At 45.5% G+C, this 20,578-nt stretch overlaps 1 protein-coding gene across 2 annotated transcripts; it reads left to right on the top strand.

Moving 5' to 3' along the window:
• Positions 1-197: 197 nt before the first annotated feature.
• MFSD8 (major facilitator superfamily domain containing 8) lies at positions 198-19,896 on the top strand (the record flags this gene model as incomplete). 2 transcript variants are annotated; one of them, XM_080697315.1, is made up of 12 exons in its annotated part: positions 198-262; positions 2,985-3,076; positions 5,143-5,186; positions 8,545-8,785; positions 9,938-10,051; positions 11,171-11,315; positions 12,189-12,244; positions 14,109-14,217; positions 14,864-14,998; positions 15,870-15,973; positions 16,057-16,301; positions 19,681-19,896. In XM_080697315.1, the coding sequence occupies 12 exons, from the start codon at positions 198-200 to the stop codon at positions 19,894-19,896; spliced, it is 1,566 nt and encodes a 521-aa protein (XP_080553441.1). The 2 variants fall into 2 exon arrangements, with proteins under 2 accessions (XP_080553441.1, XP_080553442.1); XM_080697316.1 differs by lacking the exons at positions 9,938-10,051; positions 15,870-15,973; positions 16,057-16,301; positions 19,681-19,896 and having other exon boundaries at positions 14,864-15,002.
• Between the last annotated feature and the right edge of the window lie 682 nt (positions 19,897-20,578).

Here is a 20,578-nt window from a genome sequence, read left to right as displayed (position 1 = left end):
TTTCCTGGGGGCAGGAGCGGAGGTGGAGGGTGCGGACAGGCCCCGCCCCCTCGGGTGGCTCCGCCCCTTGCTCAGATGGCTGGGTCCGCTTCCGGCGCCCGGTGCTTTCGCGCATTTGAGTGCCTGTCGCCCCGGTGGGTTGGGAGGGAGAGGGTGTCGCGAGAGCCGGCCCACGCCCCCTCCGGAGGGCTGCCGCCATGGCGAGCCTCGGGACTGAGGCCGAAAGGGAGCCTCTCCTGGGCGATCGCTCGCCCGGAAGCAGGTGAGCTGATGGCGGTAGAGCGACCCTTCACCCTCGGGCGCTGGGGAGGCGGCTCCTGTCTGGGCGTCGCCGGCCGGGCCGCCGCACCGACCCTGCGGGGAAGGCATCGCGCCCCCGGTGTGCTGACCCGTGGGCTCGGGCTCACCGCCTAAAAAGAAACCCCGAAAGACGGGATCTCTAGAATACAAGAGTTTACTTGGTTATAGAGGAGAACTGCAATATACGGTAGTGTGCTGTGCAAGCTATGGCGACCAGTAGGCGTACCCAGGAAGGTCTAGGAAAAGTGGAGTCTTAAAAACAGAGCAGCCGGGCGTGGTGGCGCACGCTTGTCATCCCAGGACTTGGGAGGCTGAGGCAGGAGGATCGCAGGTTCCCCGCCAGCCTCAGCTACTTAGCGAGGCCTTCTGCAACTTAGTGAGACACTGTTTCAAAATAAAGGGGAAAAATGGGGCTGGGGGTGTCGCTTGGTGGTAGAGTGCCCCTGGGTTCCATCCCCAGTACCACAACAACAATTTTAGATTCGATTTTCTCCAAGTGACTGCCTGATGCATATTACTATCCATCTAGAGTCAGATGTTTCTGTCCATAAACAATTCCTCAGATTGAGATTCTAGATTTAGCATCTTAAAGAGAGTTTCAAACCCCGCACAGAGGTGCACACCTGTAATCCCAGTACTTGGGTGACTGAGACAGAAGGATTGCAGGTTCTAGGCCAGCACACAATAGCTTAGTGAGACCTTGTTTCAAAATAAAGTGGGGCTGGAGATGTAGGGTAATGGTCAAAAGCCTTTGGGTTCAATCCCCACGAACACACACACAAACACACATACACACATACACCCTCTACACTCTTTTTGCCAAACTATGCCAAAGGAGCTTGCAGGCCAGGTGAGGTGGTGCATGCCTACAATCCCCTGGGAGGCTGAGAAAAACAGCAACCTAGCCGATCCTGTTTCCAAACAAAAAACAAATAAGCTGGGCGTGGTGGCACATAGTTTGTAATCCCAGTATGTGGGAGGCTGAGATAGGAGGATTGCACAGGTTCGAAGCCAGCCTCATCTACTTAGTGACACTCTCAGCAACTTAGTGAGACCCTGTTTCCAAATAAAATATAAAATAGGTCTGGGAGTATAGTCCAGAGATAGAAAGCCGCTGGGTTCCATTCCTGGTACCACAAAAAACAAATTAACAAAAAATAAATTAAAAGGGCTAAGAATGTAGCTCAGAGGTCGAATACCCCTGGTTTCCATCCCCAGTATTACACCCACACAGAAAGAGGTTGCAGACATTACAACACTGTATTCCAAGCACTTTATCACAGTCTGTATTTCCCAAAGAAAAAAAAATACATTGTTTTACACAACTCCATTGTTGTTAGGGCAGCTAGAAATAGAAAAATACCATGCAGTGTAGAGGGGAAGTTGTTGACAATGTGTGTATAAGAGAAAATGTAGTTGAATACACACAGTGGTGTCTCGCCCCGTGGAGGGAGGATGTCGACTTGGGATACTTGTCTTTAGTCCAGGTCGGAGACGTCCAGACTGGAGCATCATCGTGGTCTGTCTTTGGTGCCCTTAACAGGGAACCCGTGTTGGAGCAAAGGCAGGTCCGGGAGGTCCCAGGTCTGGTGATGTGAGAGTCACATCACATCTGCCCAGATCATCACTTCATCAGTTTTGCTGAAGTACCCAACTAAAATCGCCTCTTACAGCAAAGTTAGTTTGGCAGTAGAATGTGTCCATAATGATGATGGTAGCAATCTTTTAATATTTAGTACTTGTATGTCTCATCTGCGGAAGATCTAATTCTTCTTGTTCATTTGATTTGATATAGTTTGTTTGTTTTTTTGTTTGTTTATTTTGCGGTGCTGGGAAATGGAACCCAGAGGCATTCTACCTCCGACCTACACCCCCAGCCTTATTTTTTTTATTTCGAAACAGGGCTCACTAAGTTGCTGAGAGCCTCACTAAGTAGCCGAGGCTGGCCACAAATCTGTGATCTTCCTGTTCCAAGCGTGTGCCACCACGCTCAGCATGTTTTACTTTTTAATGTTATCTTAATGTTCCCAAATATCTACACAATGATGCATAAAGGCAGTCCATGGATATATTTTTTAAAAAGCTTATTTGTAGATGAACTAGTGTAGCAAAAACCAATCGGTAAATTGTACCTCTATCATATCATTTTCACAACTTAGGAAAGAGAAAATAAGATTATTAATGCATAAAGACCTGCTCAGCTGGGCGTGGTGGTTCATTCCTGTAATCCCAATACTTGGGGACTGAAATGGTGGGATCTCAGGAAAGCCTTTGATGCAAGCAGCGAGACTCATCAACCTAGCGAGACCCTGTTTCAAAATATAAAATAAAATAGGGCTGGGATTATATCTCAGAGGTGGAACGCCCCTGGGTTCAATCCTCAGTACCACACACTCACCTGCTCATGTTGAGATAAGCGATACTTGACGTGTATTAGTTTATCATTTTATCTTTAATGCAACCAGAAGTGTTTAAGATTTTGGACTTTTCTGCAATCTGGAATATTTGGGGGTAATTTTATACAACTTTTTAGTGTGCTTGTATTTTGACCGACCTGTCACATGAGAGCAGGTGTAGAATTTTCCACTGTGGTGTCATGTTGGTGCTCAAAAATCTAGATTTTGGAACATTTTGGATTTTTAAATTAGGGATTCTCAAACTGTTTTTTTTTTCTTTATATTTAGAGAATGGAACAGTATAGAAAGTGAAGAGCACTATAAGAGCCGATGGAGATCTATTAGGATTCTGTATCTTACTATGTTTCTCAGCAGTATAGGTAAGTACTAAAAAGTATATAAAAGTTTAAAAAAGCCAGACAAACCTGGGCATGGTGGCAAACACCTGTAATCCAGTACCGGGGAGGCTTAGATGGGAGGATTGCATATTTAAGACCAACCGCAGCACCTGAGTGAGGCTCTCAGCAACTAGGCAGGCCCTGTTTCCAAAGAAAAAATAGGGCTGGATATAACTTGGAGGTAGAACACTCCTGGGTTCAATCCCCGGTAACACACACACTCACACACACACTCAGGCAAAATGTCATATGCTAGCCTTGTTTAACATTGTAAGATTATCTTTTACTGTGATAAAAATACTTAAAATTTATTATCTTACCATATTTCTACATCCAGTATTAGTAAGTGTAATCATATTGTTGTGCAACCATTCTCTGGAACATTTTCATCTTGCAAGACTTTATACTCATTAGATAAATAACTTTCTAGCCAGGCCAGCCTCAACTACTTAGTGAGGCTCTCAGCAACTTAGTGACACCCTGTTTCCAAATAATGTGTTAAATAGGTCTGGGAGTGTAACCCAGAGGTAGAAAGGCCCTGGGTTCTATCCCCAGTAGCACAAAAACAAAAACAAAAGCTAGGGGGGAAAAGACATTGAAATTTATTTGATGTTAATTGTTTTTATGTGATAGGAAGATTTTATAGAAAAGAAGAACGTGAAACAGTGAAGAAGTGGTTAGACTTGTTACATACCATTTTAGCAAAGGCTAGTACACCCCCAGCCCTTTTTTTCTTTTTATTTGGAAACAGGGTCTCACTAAGTTGCAGAAGGCCTCACTAGCTAAGGCTGGTCGCAAATCGGAGATCCTCCTGTCTCAGCATCCCACGTACAGGGGTTACAAGCGTGAGCCACCACGCTGGGCTGCGTTTGGGTCTTTATAGATAAATAGATTGTGGGAAGGTGTCTAGAAATATAAAGGGGAGACCACTTAACTAGAAGGGTTATTTTATTTTTGCGGAGCTGGGAATGGGACCCAGGGGCATTCTACCTCTGAATTACACCCCCAGCCCTATTTTTATTCTTTATTTTGAAACAGAGTCTCACTAAGTTGCAGAGGGTCACACTAAGTAGCTGAGGCTGGCCGCAAACCTGCGATCGTCCTGTGTCAGCCTCCCAAGAACTGGGATTAGAAGTGTGCACCACCACACCCAGCTTGAAGTGTTATTTTATTAAAGTTTATTTGTGCAGACTTATCTCAGTGATAAAAGTATTCTCTCTCTGGTACCAGGAGAGGAATGTGCTCCTTACTTTTGAGTAGAAAGTGGGCAGACAATGGCCCCTCCTGCACCTGCCGTCTCTCATTTGCCAGTCATCCATCATCTGCCAGAGCAGCATAATTTGGGGTGACGTGTCTGGTCCCCTTGGTCTGTACCACATTTTGTTTGGCCATTCATCTCCGGTGAACATCTAGGTTTCTTCTATCTCTTGGCTGTTGGAATAGTGCTACCACGAGTGTGGGTATGCAGTGATCTCTTCAAGATACTGCGTTCAGCCCGGTGTGGTGGTGCATGCCTGCCATCCCGTTATTTGGGAGGCTGAGATAGGAGGATCATAGGTTTGAAGATCATAGGCTGAGATAGGAGGATCATAGGTTTGAGGACAGCCTTACCAAGTAGTAAGACTCTCATCAATCTTCTGAGACCCTGTTTCAAAATAAAAATAAAATAGGGCTGGAGGTTAAGCCCAGAAGTAAGAATGTCTCTGTGCTCCGTGCCCAGTACCACACACACACAAAAGATAGCGGCTTTCATCTGGACATGGAGGTGCACATCTGTAGTCCCAGCACTGGGGAGGCTGAGGCAAGAGGATCGCAGGTTCAGGGATAGCCTCGGCAAGTTAGCAAGACCCTTTTTCAAAAACAAAATAAAAAAGGACTGGGGGTGTAGTTTGGAGGTAAAATGCCTGGGTTCCATCCTCAGTACCAAAACATAACAAAGTCCGTATACACACACACACACACACACACACACACACACACACACACACACACAATATATATATATATTTATATTATAGCTATAAGTAACCAAATTTGCCTCTTCACAGGGTTTTCTATTGTGATAATGTCAATATGGCCGTATCTTCAAAAGGTTAGTACATTTCTATTTACTCTTCTCTTGAGTAACTGTAGTAGTAACTCTTACATTGTTAAGTGTTTTCAAGAGAGTCTCTTTGGTACTCAGTAGTTTGATTTCTCCTAGTAGTACTACCAGTAACTCCTCTAAAGAGGCTCATAAGTAGGCAGTGCGCCGGTGGATGGTGGTGTAAACGCATTTAAGTGAAACAGGGCTCTGCCAGGAAAGTCAGGTCCTTTTGGACATCCACAGGCAAGCAGATGGGTATGTGGTCGCCTACCCATGAGCTACCGGGGCACCGCATCACTACCACCTTCCCAGCAGAGGAGGCCACGCCGGGCACAGTGTGAACTCCCCAGATACACAGGCCACCTCTCCGAGGGCTAGTTTGATCTCTTTCCATAGAAGCAATTGGGGTTATCAGAAAACATTTTGAAAAGAGTAGGTAACATGCCGTTGCCCCTCAGGACTCCAGGGGCATTGGCTTCTGGGTTTATCAAGTTCCCTCTATAAGATGATATAATGTGTAATTTTTTTTGGTGGGGGAGTGCTGGGGATGGAACCCAGGGGCATTCTACCTCCGAGCTACACCCCCAGCCCTATGTTTTATTCTTTATTTTGAAACAAGGTCTCCCTGAGTTGCAGAGGGCCTCACTAGGTAGCTGAGGCTGGCCACGCACTGCAATCCTCTTGTCTCAGACTCCCAAATGCTGGGATTACAAGCATGCACCACCACGCCTGGCTACAATTTTTTTTTTTTTTAATTTTGAAACAGGGTTTTGCTGAGTTGCTGAGGGCTTTACTAATTGCTGAGGCTGGTCTCGAACCTGTCTCAAATTCTCAAGTCTTGGGATTATAAACGTGTGCCATCATTCTTGGTTTATAGTTTATGTTATTTTTTTGTAGTACTGAGGATTGAACCCAGGGGCATTGTACCTCTGAGCTACACTCCCAGTCCTATTTTTTTATTCTTTATTTTGAAACAGGGTCTCACTCAGTTGTGGAGGGCCTCGCTAAGTAGCTAAGGCTGGCTGCGAACCTACAATCCTCCTGTCATAGCCTCCCAAGTACTGGGGTTATAAGCATGTAGCACCATGCTCTGCTTTATTATTTTATTTTTATTTATTTATTTTTTTATTTTTTTGTACTAGGGATGGAACCCAGGAGCATTCTACCTCCAAGATACACCCCAGACCTATTTTATTCTTTACTTTGAAACAGGGTCTCACTCAGTTGCGGAGAGCCTCACGAATTGCTGAGGCTGGTTGCAAACCTGTGATCCTCCTATCTTAGCCTCCCAAGTACTAGGTTTACAAGCACAGGCCACCATGCCTGGCTCTATATTTTATTTTTGAAATAGGGTCTAACTAAACTGTGGAGATCCTCACCATAAGTTGCTGAGGCTGATCACGAACCTGCAATCCTCCTGCTGCAGCCTCCCAAGTACTAGGATTACAGGCATGCGCCTGGCTTCGAAAAAATTTTAAAGGTAAATTTACTTAGTGTATGAACTATACTGGCCTTCGGTAATACAAATATGACTTTTTGGCCAGAAGTTATGAGTTTTCTTAAGATTTCCTAATAATTTTGAGAACTTACTGTGTGCCAGGCACAGTAGTAAACCTTTCTCCTTTATCTTTTCATCTTCTCTGCAACCCCGGGAGGCGGGTGTCCTCAGCCCCGTTTGGCAGATGAACAACTCAAGTTGTCTGAGATCACAGACACCTGCCTGTCTGAAATGAGAGTCTGACTCTTAACCACAGATCTGTGTTACCTATTACCTTGAACATTTTTAATTCTCAAGGCTGTTGTCTCCTTTACGATCGTGCATTGCATAGCTTAAAAGCCATCCATGAGAGAAGCCGGGCGTGGCGGCACATGCTTGTAATCCCAATATTCGGGAGGCGGAGACCAGAGGATCACGGTTCGAAGACAACCTCAGCTACTTAGCAAGGCCTGTCACAACTCAGTGAGACCCTGTTGCAAAATAAAGAATAAAAAATAGGGCTGGGGGGGTGCCTTGGAGGTAGAATGCCCCTGGGTTCCATCTCCAGGACTGGAAAAAAAAATCCATGAGAGAGATAGAAACTAGGCAAAACTTTTCCCCCACAAAAAACCACATGCACACACACACACAAACACAAAACAGTAAATCCAGGTCTGAATATGTACTTTCCCGCCCTGGCTCAGAGACGGGCATCAGTGAAGTGATTCCTTTGACTGTATTGCCCAAAGGTGGGGTTGATCTCCAGGAAGACATATATTTAAAGTTCAGACTTAGGATGATAGGTTATCCTTTGTGCCAGGGAGTGGATGGGAGTACTCATGCATGGATTAGAATAATTAATAAAACTTGCATATTAGTTAAAGGAAATAATAAGAAATCCTTATTTTCATATTATATAATAATCGTTAAGTATATTCTCTATGTGGACATGCTTCTTAAGTACTCTAACGTATTGGCTCAAATAATGTTTATAACTGTGAGGTTATCCCCACTTAACTGATAAAGAATTCAAGCTGGAAGCTGGGCGTGGAGGCGCATGCTTGTAATCCCAGTACTTGGGAGGCTGAGACAAGAGGATCACTGTTTGCGGACAGCCTCAGCTACTTAGTGAGGCCCTTTGCAACTCAGTGAGACCCTGTTTCAAAATAAAGAATAAAAAATAGGGCTGGGGATGTAGCTCGGAGTTAGAATGCCCTTGGTTGGTTCCATCCCCAGTACCACACACAAAAAAATAATAATTAAAGATTAAAAAGAGACATAAAAAAACCGGGCATGGCAGTGCATGCCTATAATCGCAGTACTTGGGAGGCTGAGGCAGGAGGAATGCAGGTTCACCGCCAGCCTTGGCAGTTTAGCGAGGTCCTCTGCAACTTATTGAGACCCTGTTTCAAAATTTAAAAGAATAAAATAGAAAGGGCTGGGGGTGTAGCTCAAAGGTAGAATGCCCTTGGTTTCTGTCCCCAGGATGAAAGAAAGAGAAAGAAAGGAAGGAAGAAAGAGAAGGAAGAGAGGGAGGGAAGGAGGAAGGAAGGAGGGAAGGTTAAAGACTAGCATATTATTTTTATGAAGTCTTTGCCATATAGAGTGTATCTTTTAACTGGACTTTGATGAGCTATTGATTTCTGTATTCAGCCTAAACGATGAGCCTTCCCAAGCACTCTCTCCTTGTATGTGGTGAATCGGCAGCACCCTTGATGGTGCAGTGTCAGAAGTCTCAATCCCTACTGCAAGTAGTAGAGCTATAGAACCTCTGTGATAGGATTGTTTTTTAATAGAAATTTTCATATGGCCAGACAAACGTTTTTAGGATTTAAACTTTCCTTTTCTCAGATAACAATTCTTAAAGCTTTGTGCTTTCTTCTGCAGATTGATCAGACAGCCGATGCAAGTTTTTTGGGCTGGGTTATTGCTTCGTTTAGTCTTGGCCAGATGGTAGCGTCACCTATGTTTGGTTTATGGTCTAATTATAGGCCAAGAAAGGAGCCTCTCATCGTCTCTATCTTTATTTCCGTGGCAGCCAACTGCCTCTACGCATACGTCCACCTCCCAGCTTCTCATAACAAGTACTACATGCTGGCTGCGCGTGGCCTGGTGGGGTTCGGAGCAGGTAATGTGTTTGCGCACATCTTGCTGTCTGGTTCACATTCGCCCTGACACGTACGGCTTCTTGCCCAGCCCATTTCTCCTCCGTCTCATAGCTCACGGCTTGACACACACATCCAAGCTACACCCCCAGCCCTGTTTCATTTTTATTTTGAAACAGGGTCTCCCGAGGTTGTCGACAGTCTGCTTGCTGAGGCTGTCCTCGAACCTGCAGTCCTGCCATCTTGGCCACCCAAACACGGGGATTACAAGCATGCGCCACCACACCCAGCTCCTTTTTAATTTTTAAATTTAATTTTTTTTTTTTTTCGGGCCTGGGGAACGGAACCCAGGGGCATTCAACCTCCGAGCTACACCTCCTGCCCATTTCTTATTCTTTATTTTGAAACAGGGTCTCACTGAGTTGCAGAGGGCCTCACTAAGTAGCTGAGGCTGTCTGTGAACCGTGATCCTCCTGTCTCAGCCTCCTGAATGCTGGGATTACAAGCATGCGCCTCCACGCCTAGCCTTAATTTTTAAATTTTAAAAAAAATTTTTATTGGTGCATCGAGGTCCTTCCCGTGTATCTTAGTGGAGTACAGGCGGGTAGAGGCCTACATGCACACATCATCCAGTTAGTCCTGACCCAGTTCCCACCCCATTCCCTCCATGTTCGTCCTCATTAATTTTTAAAATTTTGAACAGATTCTTGCTAAGTAGCCCAGGCTTGGCCATCTTCTTATTTATTAAAATCTAACTGAAGCTGGGTGTGGTGGCACACGCCTGTAATTCCCAACACTTGGGAGGCTGAGACAGGAGGATCGTAGGTTCACAACTAGTCTCAGCAACTTGGTGAGGCCCTCCACAATTTAGTGAGACTGTGTTTCAAAATAAAACATAAAATAAGGCTGGGGGTGTAGCTTGGAGGTAGAATGTCCCTGGGTTCAATCCCCAGTACCACACACACACACACACACACGCAGGTTTTACATTACTAAAAGTACTTTGTCCCACGATTTGATGCAATTGTTGAGTAGAATACTTTACGTGGTTTGTGTGATTCTGAAAAGAAAGCAGTGACCATCCCGTTGACTCGTATTTCTTCTCCTGTGTAAAGCCGAGTTGAATGGTTTAACTGGAGGATGTTTTCCTTTGCCGGGCCTGTGTCTTTTCCTAGGCAACGTCGCGGTCGTTAGGTCTTACATCGCCGGCGCTACGTCCCTCCAGGAGAGAACAGGCTCCATGGCGAACACGAGCACGTGCCAGGCGCTGGGCTTCATCCTGGGTCCGGGTAGGCGCTCCTCGCTTGGCCTTACATTGGAGTTGGAGACCTTTGAGGTTTAAATGCAAGATGAGTGTGGCACGCGTGGCTGAGGATAAAGGGAGGGAAGCCCCTTTTGTCTGTTTGGGCAGTGCCGGGGTTCGCACACGCCGGGCACGTGCACCACCACTCAGCTGCGTGCCCACCCGGGAAGGAAACTCCCTCTCATTCTGGAGCCCAACGCCCCGGGCCTGTGTGCTGGGCAGGCACTGTGCACCTGCTGCAGCCCAGCCTGGAACACTGTGGGCCCAGTAGTGAGCCGGGCGCATATCACCCTGGCACAGTTCCCTAAATTAAGTGCGTTTAGTCCCATTTCATAGCTGAGAATGCCAAAGAATGGAGAATCCAGAAAATTGTCCAGGGTTACCCAGATAGGAAATGGAAACTATTGGGTTCAAATATAACTGACTGTCAAATAATTGTTAGTTGGCATCTTTGCAAGAGTTTATTTTCTTTTTCTTATTGGAAGAAAATTCTTTTTTCCTTTCTTTCTTTCTTTCTTTCTTTCTTTCTTTCTTTCTTTCTTTTTTTTTTTTTTTGTGGTACTGGGGATGGAACCCAAGGGCATTCTACCTCCGAGCTACACCCCCAGCCCTGTTTTGTATTGTTTATTTTGAAACAGGGTCTCGCTGAGTTGCAGAGGGCCTCGCTAAGTAGCTGAGGCTGGCTGAGAACCACGATCCCCCCGCCTCAGCCTCCTGAATGCTGGGGTTCCAAGCGTGCCCACCACGCCCGGCTCAACTTTCGACCTAGTCTAGGTAGCGCTCTGTGAAGGTGTGTACAGCAGTGTCTCTCGGCCTTTCACTCATTATTGTTCCCTTAGCATTTTAGACAGTTCTTTGCTAATTGTTTCACCCCCGAGACATATTAATAGCACACAATTATCATATATTCCTCTAGATATGTGTGCTTCCTACATAGAGAAAATTGCTTGTCACCCACCAAGAACCATTTTCTAGCTCCTCTTGAGAGCGCATGCTCAGAGACGGAGGAGTTCCTCGTGCCTCTTCCGATTCGCTGGTAAAAGGCTTTCCTGTTGTCGCCTGCGCTTTCTATACGAGAATTCATCTGTGTGCGTTTTACCTTAAGTGTTTCAGACCTGTTTTGCACTAATTGGAGAAGAGGGCGTGACATGGGAGCTGGTAAAGCTGCAGATAAACATGTACACGGCGCCGGTCTTACTCAGCGCCTCCCTGGGAGTCGTAAATGCCATCCTGATCCTGGGCATATTAAGGTAATTAGAAGCAGTAACCTCTTGTGGGTTGTAAAACGATCAAGGCTGTGTTATGGAGCAAAACTATCCCCATGAAATCTCTTTTCTGAAAAGCATTTATTTATTTTTATTTGTTTTACTACCTCTGAGCTATACCCCAGCCCTATTTTTTCTTTTTTTGGGGGGCCTGGGGATGGAACCTAGGGGCATTCGACCTCAGAGCTACACCCCCCGCTCTATTTTTTATTCTTTTTGTTTTTGTGTGTGTGTGTGTGCGGTACTGGGGATGGAATGCAGGGGCCTTCTACCTCTGGGCTATATTCCCAGACCTATTTTATATTTTATATTTTGTTTTTGAAACAGGGTCTCACTAAGTAGCTGAGATTGGCTTTGAACTTTTGAACCGTGTACCACCATTTATATGCCCAGCCATATAAATTTATTTGATTGGTATCTAAATAATAAAATTACCCTGGACATGGTGATGAACACTTATAATCCCACTCCTTAGGAGGCTGAGACAGAAGGACTACAGGTTTGTGACCATCCTCAGCAACTTAGCGAGACCCTGTTTCAAAATAAAAGAATAGCTGGGCGTGGTAGTACACAATTATAATCCCAGTACTTGGGAGGCTAAGACAGGAGGATCACAGGTTCACAGCAAATCTCAGCTATCTAGCAAAGCCTTCTGCAACCTAGTGAGACCTCGTTTCATAATTTACAAAAAATAGATTTGGAGGTGTAGGTCAGAGGTAGAACGCCCCTGGGTTCAATCCCCAGTACCAAAAACAAAAACAAAACTATACCAAAGTGTGAAAAAATAGAATGCTAGTAATAAATTTTAACTGTTTTATATTATACTAATCATTTTGAAAATATATTTTTCTTTTTAAGAGAACATCGTGTGGACGACTCCGGACGACAGTATAAAAGTATTAATTTTGAAGAAGGTACTTTTAAGCTATCTGAGTAAATTACTTTGACATTATCAGAGTGTGTCTAATGATTCTGTCCATTTGGTATTAGGTTTTGCTTTTGAGGACAATAAAATGGGTGTTTGGGAAAGATATTTAAAACTATAAGTACCTAAATGTATATTTTATTTACTTTTTATTTTTATTTTTATTTATTTATTTTTTTGGTGGTACTGGGGTTCCTGGAAGCCCTTCTTCGTCCGGGCTACACCCCCAGCCCTATTTTTTTATTCTTTTATTTTGAAACAGGGTCTCACTGAGTTGCAGAGGGCCTCACCAAGTAGCTGAGGCTGTCCGTGAACCGCGATCCTCCTGTCTCAGCCTCCCAAATGCTGGGATCACAAGCGTGCCACCACGCCCGGCTCATTTACTTTTTTAGTACTAGGGATTGAATGGGGCATTCTACCTCTGAGCTATACTTCCAGCCCTACTTTATTTTAGTTATTATTTTTGTATTTATTTTTTGTGGTGCTGGAGATTGAAGACAGGGGCATTCTACCTTTGAGTTATACCCCTAGCCCTCTATTATTTTTTATTTTGAAATAGGGTCTCACTGAGTAGCGGAGGCTGGCTGTGAGCCTGCAGTCCTCCTGCTTCAGCTTCCGAGTTCTGATGTGGCAGGCAGGCACCACCATGCCTGCTTTATTTTCACTTTGAAAGAGGTTCTTACTGAGTTGAGGAGGTTCTCGCTAAGTTGCTGAGGCTGGCCTCAAACCTGCCATCCTCCTGCTTAGCCTACGAAGTCACTGGGATTATGGACATGTGTCACTGGGACGGGTACTCCATTTATTTAATTTATTGCAGTACTGGGGATGGAACCTGGGGGCTTTCTACCTCTGAGCTACACCCCCAGCCTTATTTCTTAATTCTTTATTTTGAAACAGGTTCTCACTGCAAAGGGCCTCGCTGAGTAGCTGAGGCTGTCTGTAAACCGCAGTCCTCCTGTTTCAGCCTCCTAAGTACTGAGATTACAAGCATGAGTTACCACGCCCAGCTTATTTACTTTTGTTTTTGTTTGTTTGGTTGTTGGTGGTACTGGGGGTAGAACCCGGGCTATACTCCCAGACCTACTTTATATTTTATTTGGAAACAGGGTCTCACTAAGTTGCTAAGAGCCTCACTAAGTAGCTGAGGCTGGCTTTGAACCTGCGCGATCCTCCTGTCTCAGCCTCCCAAGCGCGGGGATTATAAGTGTGCTCCACCACACCCAGCCTTATTTATTTTTTATTTTTGGTGGTATTGTGGATTACACCCAGAGGCATTCTACCTTTGAGCTGCACCCCCAGCCCAATTTTATTTTTTATTTGGAAACAGGGTCTAGCTAGGCTGATGAGAGGCTCACAACTTGTTGAGGCTGTCCTTGAACCTGCAATCCTCCTGTCTCAGCCTCCCAAGTACAAGGATTACAGGCGTGTGCCACATAGCCAGCTCTCACTTTATTTTATTTATTTATTTTTTCTTTTTGGTGGTACTGGGGTTCCTGGAAGCCCTTCTACCTCCGGGCTACACTCCCAGACCTATTTCTACATTTTTATTTGGAAACAGGGTCTCCTAAGCTAGCGCGCGCGGCTGGCTTCAAACCTGCGCGATCCTCCTGTCTCCGCCTCCCAAGCGCGGGGATGACAAGCGTGCGCCACCACGCCCGGCTCAGCTCTCACTTTATTTTAAATGACATTTTAAATGTATTTCTGTTATATAAATCCTGTCACTTTTAAACGGCTTTGAAGTCTAAAAATGATTTTAAGTATTTATTTAGCTATATGTAATTTCTAGTTATTTTAGTGTCTTGCAAAAAATTTAGATACATAGGTGATATCCTTTTTCTTCTGTTTTCCTATAGCAAGAGCAGATGAAGCTGAGATTCCTCAAGGAAATATCGATAAAGTTGCTGTTGTAGCCACCAATGTTCTGTTTTTTGTGGTTCTGTTTATCTTTGCCCTTTTTGAAACGTGAGTTTTATTTTGTCTTCATCAAATCAGATTTTTTTAAACTTGTATTTCTTAATATGGAGTTAATTAGGCCTATAGATTTCATTAAAAATTATGTAAGGTTTATTTATTTTTTTTTGTGGTACCAGGGATGGAAATCAGCCATTTGACCTCTGAGCTTCAGCTCCAGCATTACCTTTTACAAAACGGGCTCACTAAGTTGTGGAGGGCCTCACTAAGTAGCGGAGGCTGTCTGCGAACCTGCGATCCTCCTGCCTCAGCCTCCCAAGAACTGGGATGACATTAGGTGTGTTCTACCACACTCAGATAAAAGTGGCCAGTTTAAATCATAGACAACCAAGACCAGCTATGTTAGAATGTTAGGAGTTTTCATTGGTTTCCTATTTTTCAGACTACTTGCAAGGTGACTATATTACTTATATAATTAATATAAATATTAAAAATGAAAATACAAATATTCAGAATTAGGCACATAGCAACAAAATGTGCTTAAAATGTGTTTAAATGTTTCCTTAGTATATAGGTCTGTTGTTAAAAGGGCTGGGGATTTTGAATGTGTAGGAATCACTCTTGAGGCTTATGCTTCACTTTAAATAACAATACTGTGATTTAAGTAAAATACGCATTTCTGTTTTGATTTTCTTAGCATCCTTACTCCACTAACAATGGATATGTACGCCTGGACTCAGGAACAAGCTGTACTGTATAATGGAATCATACTTGCTGCTCTTGGGGTTGAAGCAGTTGGTGTTTTCATGGGAGTTAAATTACTTTCCAAAAAGTAAGTTGTATGGTTTTTGTTGTTGTTGTTGTTTTGTTTTTTGTTGTTGTTTTTCAGTACTGGGGATTGAACCCATGGGCAGCCAAGCCTTATTTTTATTCTTTATTTTGAAACGGTCTCTATGTTGCAGAGGGTATCACTAAGTAGCTGAGGCTGGCCACGAACCTGCGATCCTCCTGTCTCTGCCTCCCAAGTACTGGGATGACAAGCAGACAAGACTAGATGAACTGGTCTTTAGAATACTAAGTTGGTTTCTAGCATTCTCACAAAGTGGCCAGTGAAGGTTTTGTTTTAGTGTCGCGACTTCATCGATTCTAGTAACACTTCCCTGTGCCCGTCCTGTGCCGCCTGTCGCCTTGGTGTTCACGCTGTCATGCCGTGGCCAGCTCCTCACACTTCCACCTTCTGTCTTCATTATTGCACTGAGAGCTTCTGTGCTTTGTGGTGTGAAAAGATGTCTAGGAGCCAGGCGTGGTGGCGCACGCTTCTACGCCCAGTACTTGGGAGGCTGAGATCGGAGGATCACAGGTTCTCAGCCAGCCTCGCTATTTAGTGAGGCCCTCCACAGCTTAGTGAGACCCGTTTTACAAATAAAGAATAAAAAATAGGGCTGGGGGTGTAGCTCAGAGCTAGAATGCCCCTGGGTTCCATCCCCAGTGCCCCCCCCAATAAAAAAGCTCTCTCGGTTCACCTTTGGATTTTCTGTCCCAGATGTCCTGAAATCAGAGCAGTCTTGGTTGTTTGTAATGGGAAGTTATATTTTGCTTTCTTATTAATTGATATACATCACTATAAAGATAAAAATCTTATTTATAGCCTTTATATGTTATACTATTTCATTTTAAAGTAAAGGAGTTTCTGTTCGTCACAGGATGGGCGAGCGTGCCATCCTCCTGGGAGGACTGACCGTGGTGTGGGTCAGCTTCTTTATCCTGTTACCTTGGGGAGATGAATTCCCCAACATACAGTGGGAAGGTACAGACAGACATCATTTTATAACATTATCCCCTTTTATCTTTTTTAACAAGGCTTACACTAAACTAAATTTGTTTTTGTAGATTTACATAACAATTCCGTCCCTAATACCACATTCGGGGAGATTCTTACCGGTCCTTGGAGTTCTCCCGGAGATCACGGTGGACGCGCAGTTGGCTGCCCCATTGAACAGGCCTGGTGCCTCTACACCCCAAAGATCCACCTGGCCCAGTTCTTCACGTCCGTGGTGCTCATCGGCGTGGGTTATCCGACCTGTAATGTCATGTCTTACACATTGTATTCGAAAATTCTGGGACCAACGCCTCAGGTAAGGCTGCTGCCCTGACCCCGCAGACCCCGGGGCACACTCACAGGCTGCTGCTCTGACCCCGCAGTTCTTGGGGGACACTCACAGGGGGGCTGCCCTGACCCCGCAGACCCCGGGGCACACTCACAGGCGGGCTGCCCTGACCCCGCAGACCCTGGGGCACACTCACAGGGGGGCTGCCCTGACCCCGCAGACCCCGGGGCACACTCACAGGGGGGCTGCCCTGACCCCGCAGACCCCGGGGCACACTCACAGGGGGGCTGCCCTGACCCCGCAGACCCCGGGGCACACTCACAGGCTGCTGCTCTGACCCCGCAGACCCCGGGAGACGCTCACAGGGGGGCTGCCCTGACCCCGCAGACCCCGGGGCACACTCAGGTGTGCTGCTATCTGTCCTCTAGTTGCACACATGCTGCTTTGGGGAATTTCAATCATCTTTAGCATTTTAAACCTAAACACACAACTTTTGTTTATACAAGATTTATATGCTGAAACTCAGCAGTGTGCCAGGTGGGAACTCAAAGACGCTTGAACACAGCGAGTGTGCGCTCAACATCATCTCCCTTGAGAAAATCCATCCCAGGAACCTGAGCTCTGCCCCTCAGCGCTGTTTAATTTTTTTATTTTGACACAGGATGTCACTAAGTCGCTGAGGTGTTTGCTAAGGTGCTAAGGCTGGCCTTGAACCAAGGTCCTCCTGTCTTAGCCTCCCAAGTACCGAGATTGTAGGCAGGCACCTCTGTCTTGGCTCAGGCTCACTCTTAAACTAAACAACAATAAGAGAATCAAAATTGATAGCTGTTTGGATGTGAACTTAGTTTCATCTGGCCCCAGGAACAAGTGGATAAAAACTATAACAATCTTAAATATTTATAGCAGGCATATAAATTTTAAAATTCTTTTCATGGTGCTAGGGATGGAACCCACTGCTAGGCAGTACTATACCACTGAGCTACACACATCTCCAGCCCAAATTTAGTTCTTAAGTAAGAATTTCAGGGTCCGGGGATATAGCTCAGTGGTAGAGTGTTTGCCTAACATACATGAACCCCCAAATTCATTTTCCAGCACTGTGAAAATAATAACAATTTCCATATTTTATTTAGATAAAATTAGAAAAAATATAAAAAAAAAGAAAAATATCAAAGAAGCAGTTACTACTAATAAATATTTGGGTGACGTTACGCTTCCATTTTCAGTCTTTTATCTATACCTACGTGAGTGGGTATTTATTTATTTTTATTTTTGTTTTTGTGGTACTAGGGATGGAACCCAGGGGCTTTCTACTTCTGAGCTTCACCTCCAGACCTATTCTTATATTCTATTTTGAAACAGGGTCTCACTAAGTTGCTAAGAGCCTCACTAAGCTGCTGAGGCTGGCTTCGAACCTATGATCTTCCTTTCTCAGCCTCCCAAGTACCAGGATTACAGGCGTGCGCCACCACGCCTAGCTATTATTTTTTTACTTTTACTTTTGGTCCTGGGATTGAACCCAGGGGCATTCATTCTACCTTTGAACTAGGCCTCCATCTCTGTTTTATTTTTACTTTGAGACGTGGTCCTGCTAAGTTGCTGAAACTGACCTCCAACCTGTGACCCTCCTGTCTCAGCCTCCTTAGTACTGGGATTGCAGGCGTGGCCACCATGCCTGGCTGCTGTCAGTTGTTATTCATATGAAAGGTTTTCCTGCGTGTTAGCCTTATTCTTTTTAATACCTGCTCAGCATTGCAGGTCATGAAATATACTGTACTTTACCAGTCAGCCATGAATGTTTAGGTTGTTTACATTTCAGGGATATTAAGAGTAATGATTAGCCGGGCGTGGTGGCGCACGCTTGTAATCCTCGTACTTGGGAGGCTGAGACAGGAAGATCGCACAGGTTCAAAGCCAGCCTCAGCTACTTAGTGAGGCTCTCAGCAACTTAGTGAGACCCTGTTTCCAAATAAAATATAAAATAGGTCTGGGAGTATAGCCCGGAGGTAGAAAGCCTCTGGGTTCCACCACCAGTACCACCAAAAATAAATAAATAAATAAATAAAATAAAATATAAAATAGGTCAGAGGTGTAGCCCAGAGATAGAGGCCCCTGGGTTCCATCCCCAGGACCACACACACACACACACACACACACACACACACACACACACAGTAATGAGTTCCAGGCATGGTGGTGTAACACCTGAAATGCCAGTACTTAGAAGGCTGAGACAGGAGGAGTATAGGTTTGAGACTAGCCTCAGCCACTTAGTGAGATGCTGTTTCAAAATAAAAAATAGAGTGATGCTTTACTAAACATTTTTAAGTGGTATATTTTTAGATACGTGTAGTCGTAGGAGGGACATCATGATAAAATGTGGTGCCGAGGGGCCAGCGAAACACAACCTCAGATCTCCTGGACGAGTTCATCTAAGCTCCTGGGCCTCGGCTTCCACACTTGTTGAATGTGGATAATCCCGCTTGTAGAAAGCCATGAGCATTTCTGGGTGCAGTGGCACATTCCTGTAACCCCAGTACTTTGGAGGCTGAGTCAGGACAATCACAGGTTTGAAGCAGCCTCAGCAACTTAGGGAAAGCCCGTTTCAAAAATAATAAGGGCCGGGCGTGGTGGCGCACGCTTGTAACCCCAGTGCTTGGGAGGCTGAGACAAGAGGATCATAAGTTTGCGGCCAGCCTCAGCTACTTAGTGAGGCCCTCTGCTACTTAGTGAGACCCTGTTTCAAAATAAAGAATAAAAGTAGGGCTGAGGGTATAGCTTGGAGGTAAAATGCCCCTGGGTTCTATCCCCAGTATCACACGCACACAAAATAGAAAGTTTGAACATTAAAAAAATACATATATCAAGTACCTACCCTTCAGTATTTAACATGCATCAGGTACAGCATAAATGTTTAAAAGGTATAGTAATGCCGGGTGTGGTGATACACACTTGTAATCTCAGTACTTGGGTGGCTGAGTCAGGAGGATCACAGGTTTGAGGACAGCCTTAACAAGTAGTGAGACTCTCATCAATCTACTGAGACCCTGTTTCAAAATGAAAATAAAATAGGGCTGGGGTGTGGCTAAGAGGTAGAGTGCCCCTGAGATGAATCCCCAGCAGCGCACGCACACACACACACACACACACACACACACACACACACACACACACACAACGCTCGGGTAGAGTGCTTGGCTTAGCATGCATGATTATCAGCAGGCCCAAAAACTGTTTCTCAAGATGGTCATAATGTGAAATAAGGTTATCGCTTGTTGCTGTGTTTATAGAGGCGTCTGATTTGAAAAGGAGCAGAGTTGGCGTGGGTGTGCGGAGGCCGGGAGGCAGCCTGTGTCGGCCGCACACAGCCTGACCCGCGTGTCTCTGCTTGGCCCCGCTCCTGCAGGGTGTGTACATGGGCTGGCTGACGGCTTCGGGGAGCGGAGCACGCATCCTGGGGCCCGTGTTCATCAGCCACGTGTACACCTACCTCGGGCCACGCTGGGCCTTCAGCCTCGTGTGTGGGGCGGTGCTGCTCGCCGTCACGCTCCTCGGAGGGGTCTACAGGAGGCTCGTGGCCTTCTCCCTACGGTATGGGAGGACTCAGGAGCAAACCAGCTAAGATGGTGGAGGAAAGCCCTGCGAGGCCGCTGCTGTGAGCCAGCCTTCCAAAGCCAGCCTGCGTCGGGCATGGGGGCCATGCCTGGAATCCCCGTGCCTGGGAAGCTGAGACAGGAGGAGAGAAGGTTCACGGACAGCCTCGGCAAATAGCGACCCTGTCTCCAAATAAGAAAGTTTTAAAAATCGGGTTGAGGGTGTAGCTCAGAGGTAGAATGCCTCTGGGTTCAATCCCCAGTAACACGTGTGTGTGCGCGCACACACGCACACACACACACACACAATTCAGCCTGCAGATATTACACATTTTGAAGAACATACATGAGGGCCGGGCGTGGTGGCACACACTTGTAATCCCAGTGTTTGGGAGGCTGAGACTGGAGGATCACGCAGACAGCCTCAGCTACTTAGTGAGGCCCTTTGCAAGTGAGACCCTGTTCCAAAATAAGAATAAAAAATAGGGCTGGGAGTGTATCTCAGAGGTAGAACGCCCCTGGGTTCCATCCCCAGTACTGCAAACAAACACAAACAGACAAAACCATATGTGAGAAACAGCAATTGTACATGTGACTGAGAATAGTAGGATTTTTAAAACCATCTGGGGTCATAATTTTCTTATCTCAAAAATGAAATGTTCTTCGCTGGGCACGGTGGCACACGCTTGTAGCACTTGGGAGGCTGAGACA

The sequence above is a fragment of the Muscardinus avellanarius genome (assembly GCF_963383645.1).
Source record: "Muscardinus avellanarius genome assembly, chromosome: 6".
Taxonomy (NCBI): Eukaryota; Metazoa; Chordata; class Mammalia; order Rodentia; family Gliridae; genus Muscardinus; species Muscardinus avellanarius.
This window is presented reverse-complemented; position numbering and strand designations above follow the sequence as displayed.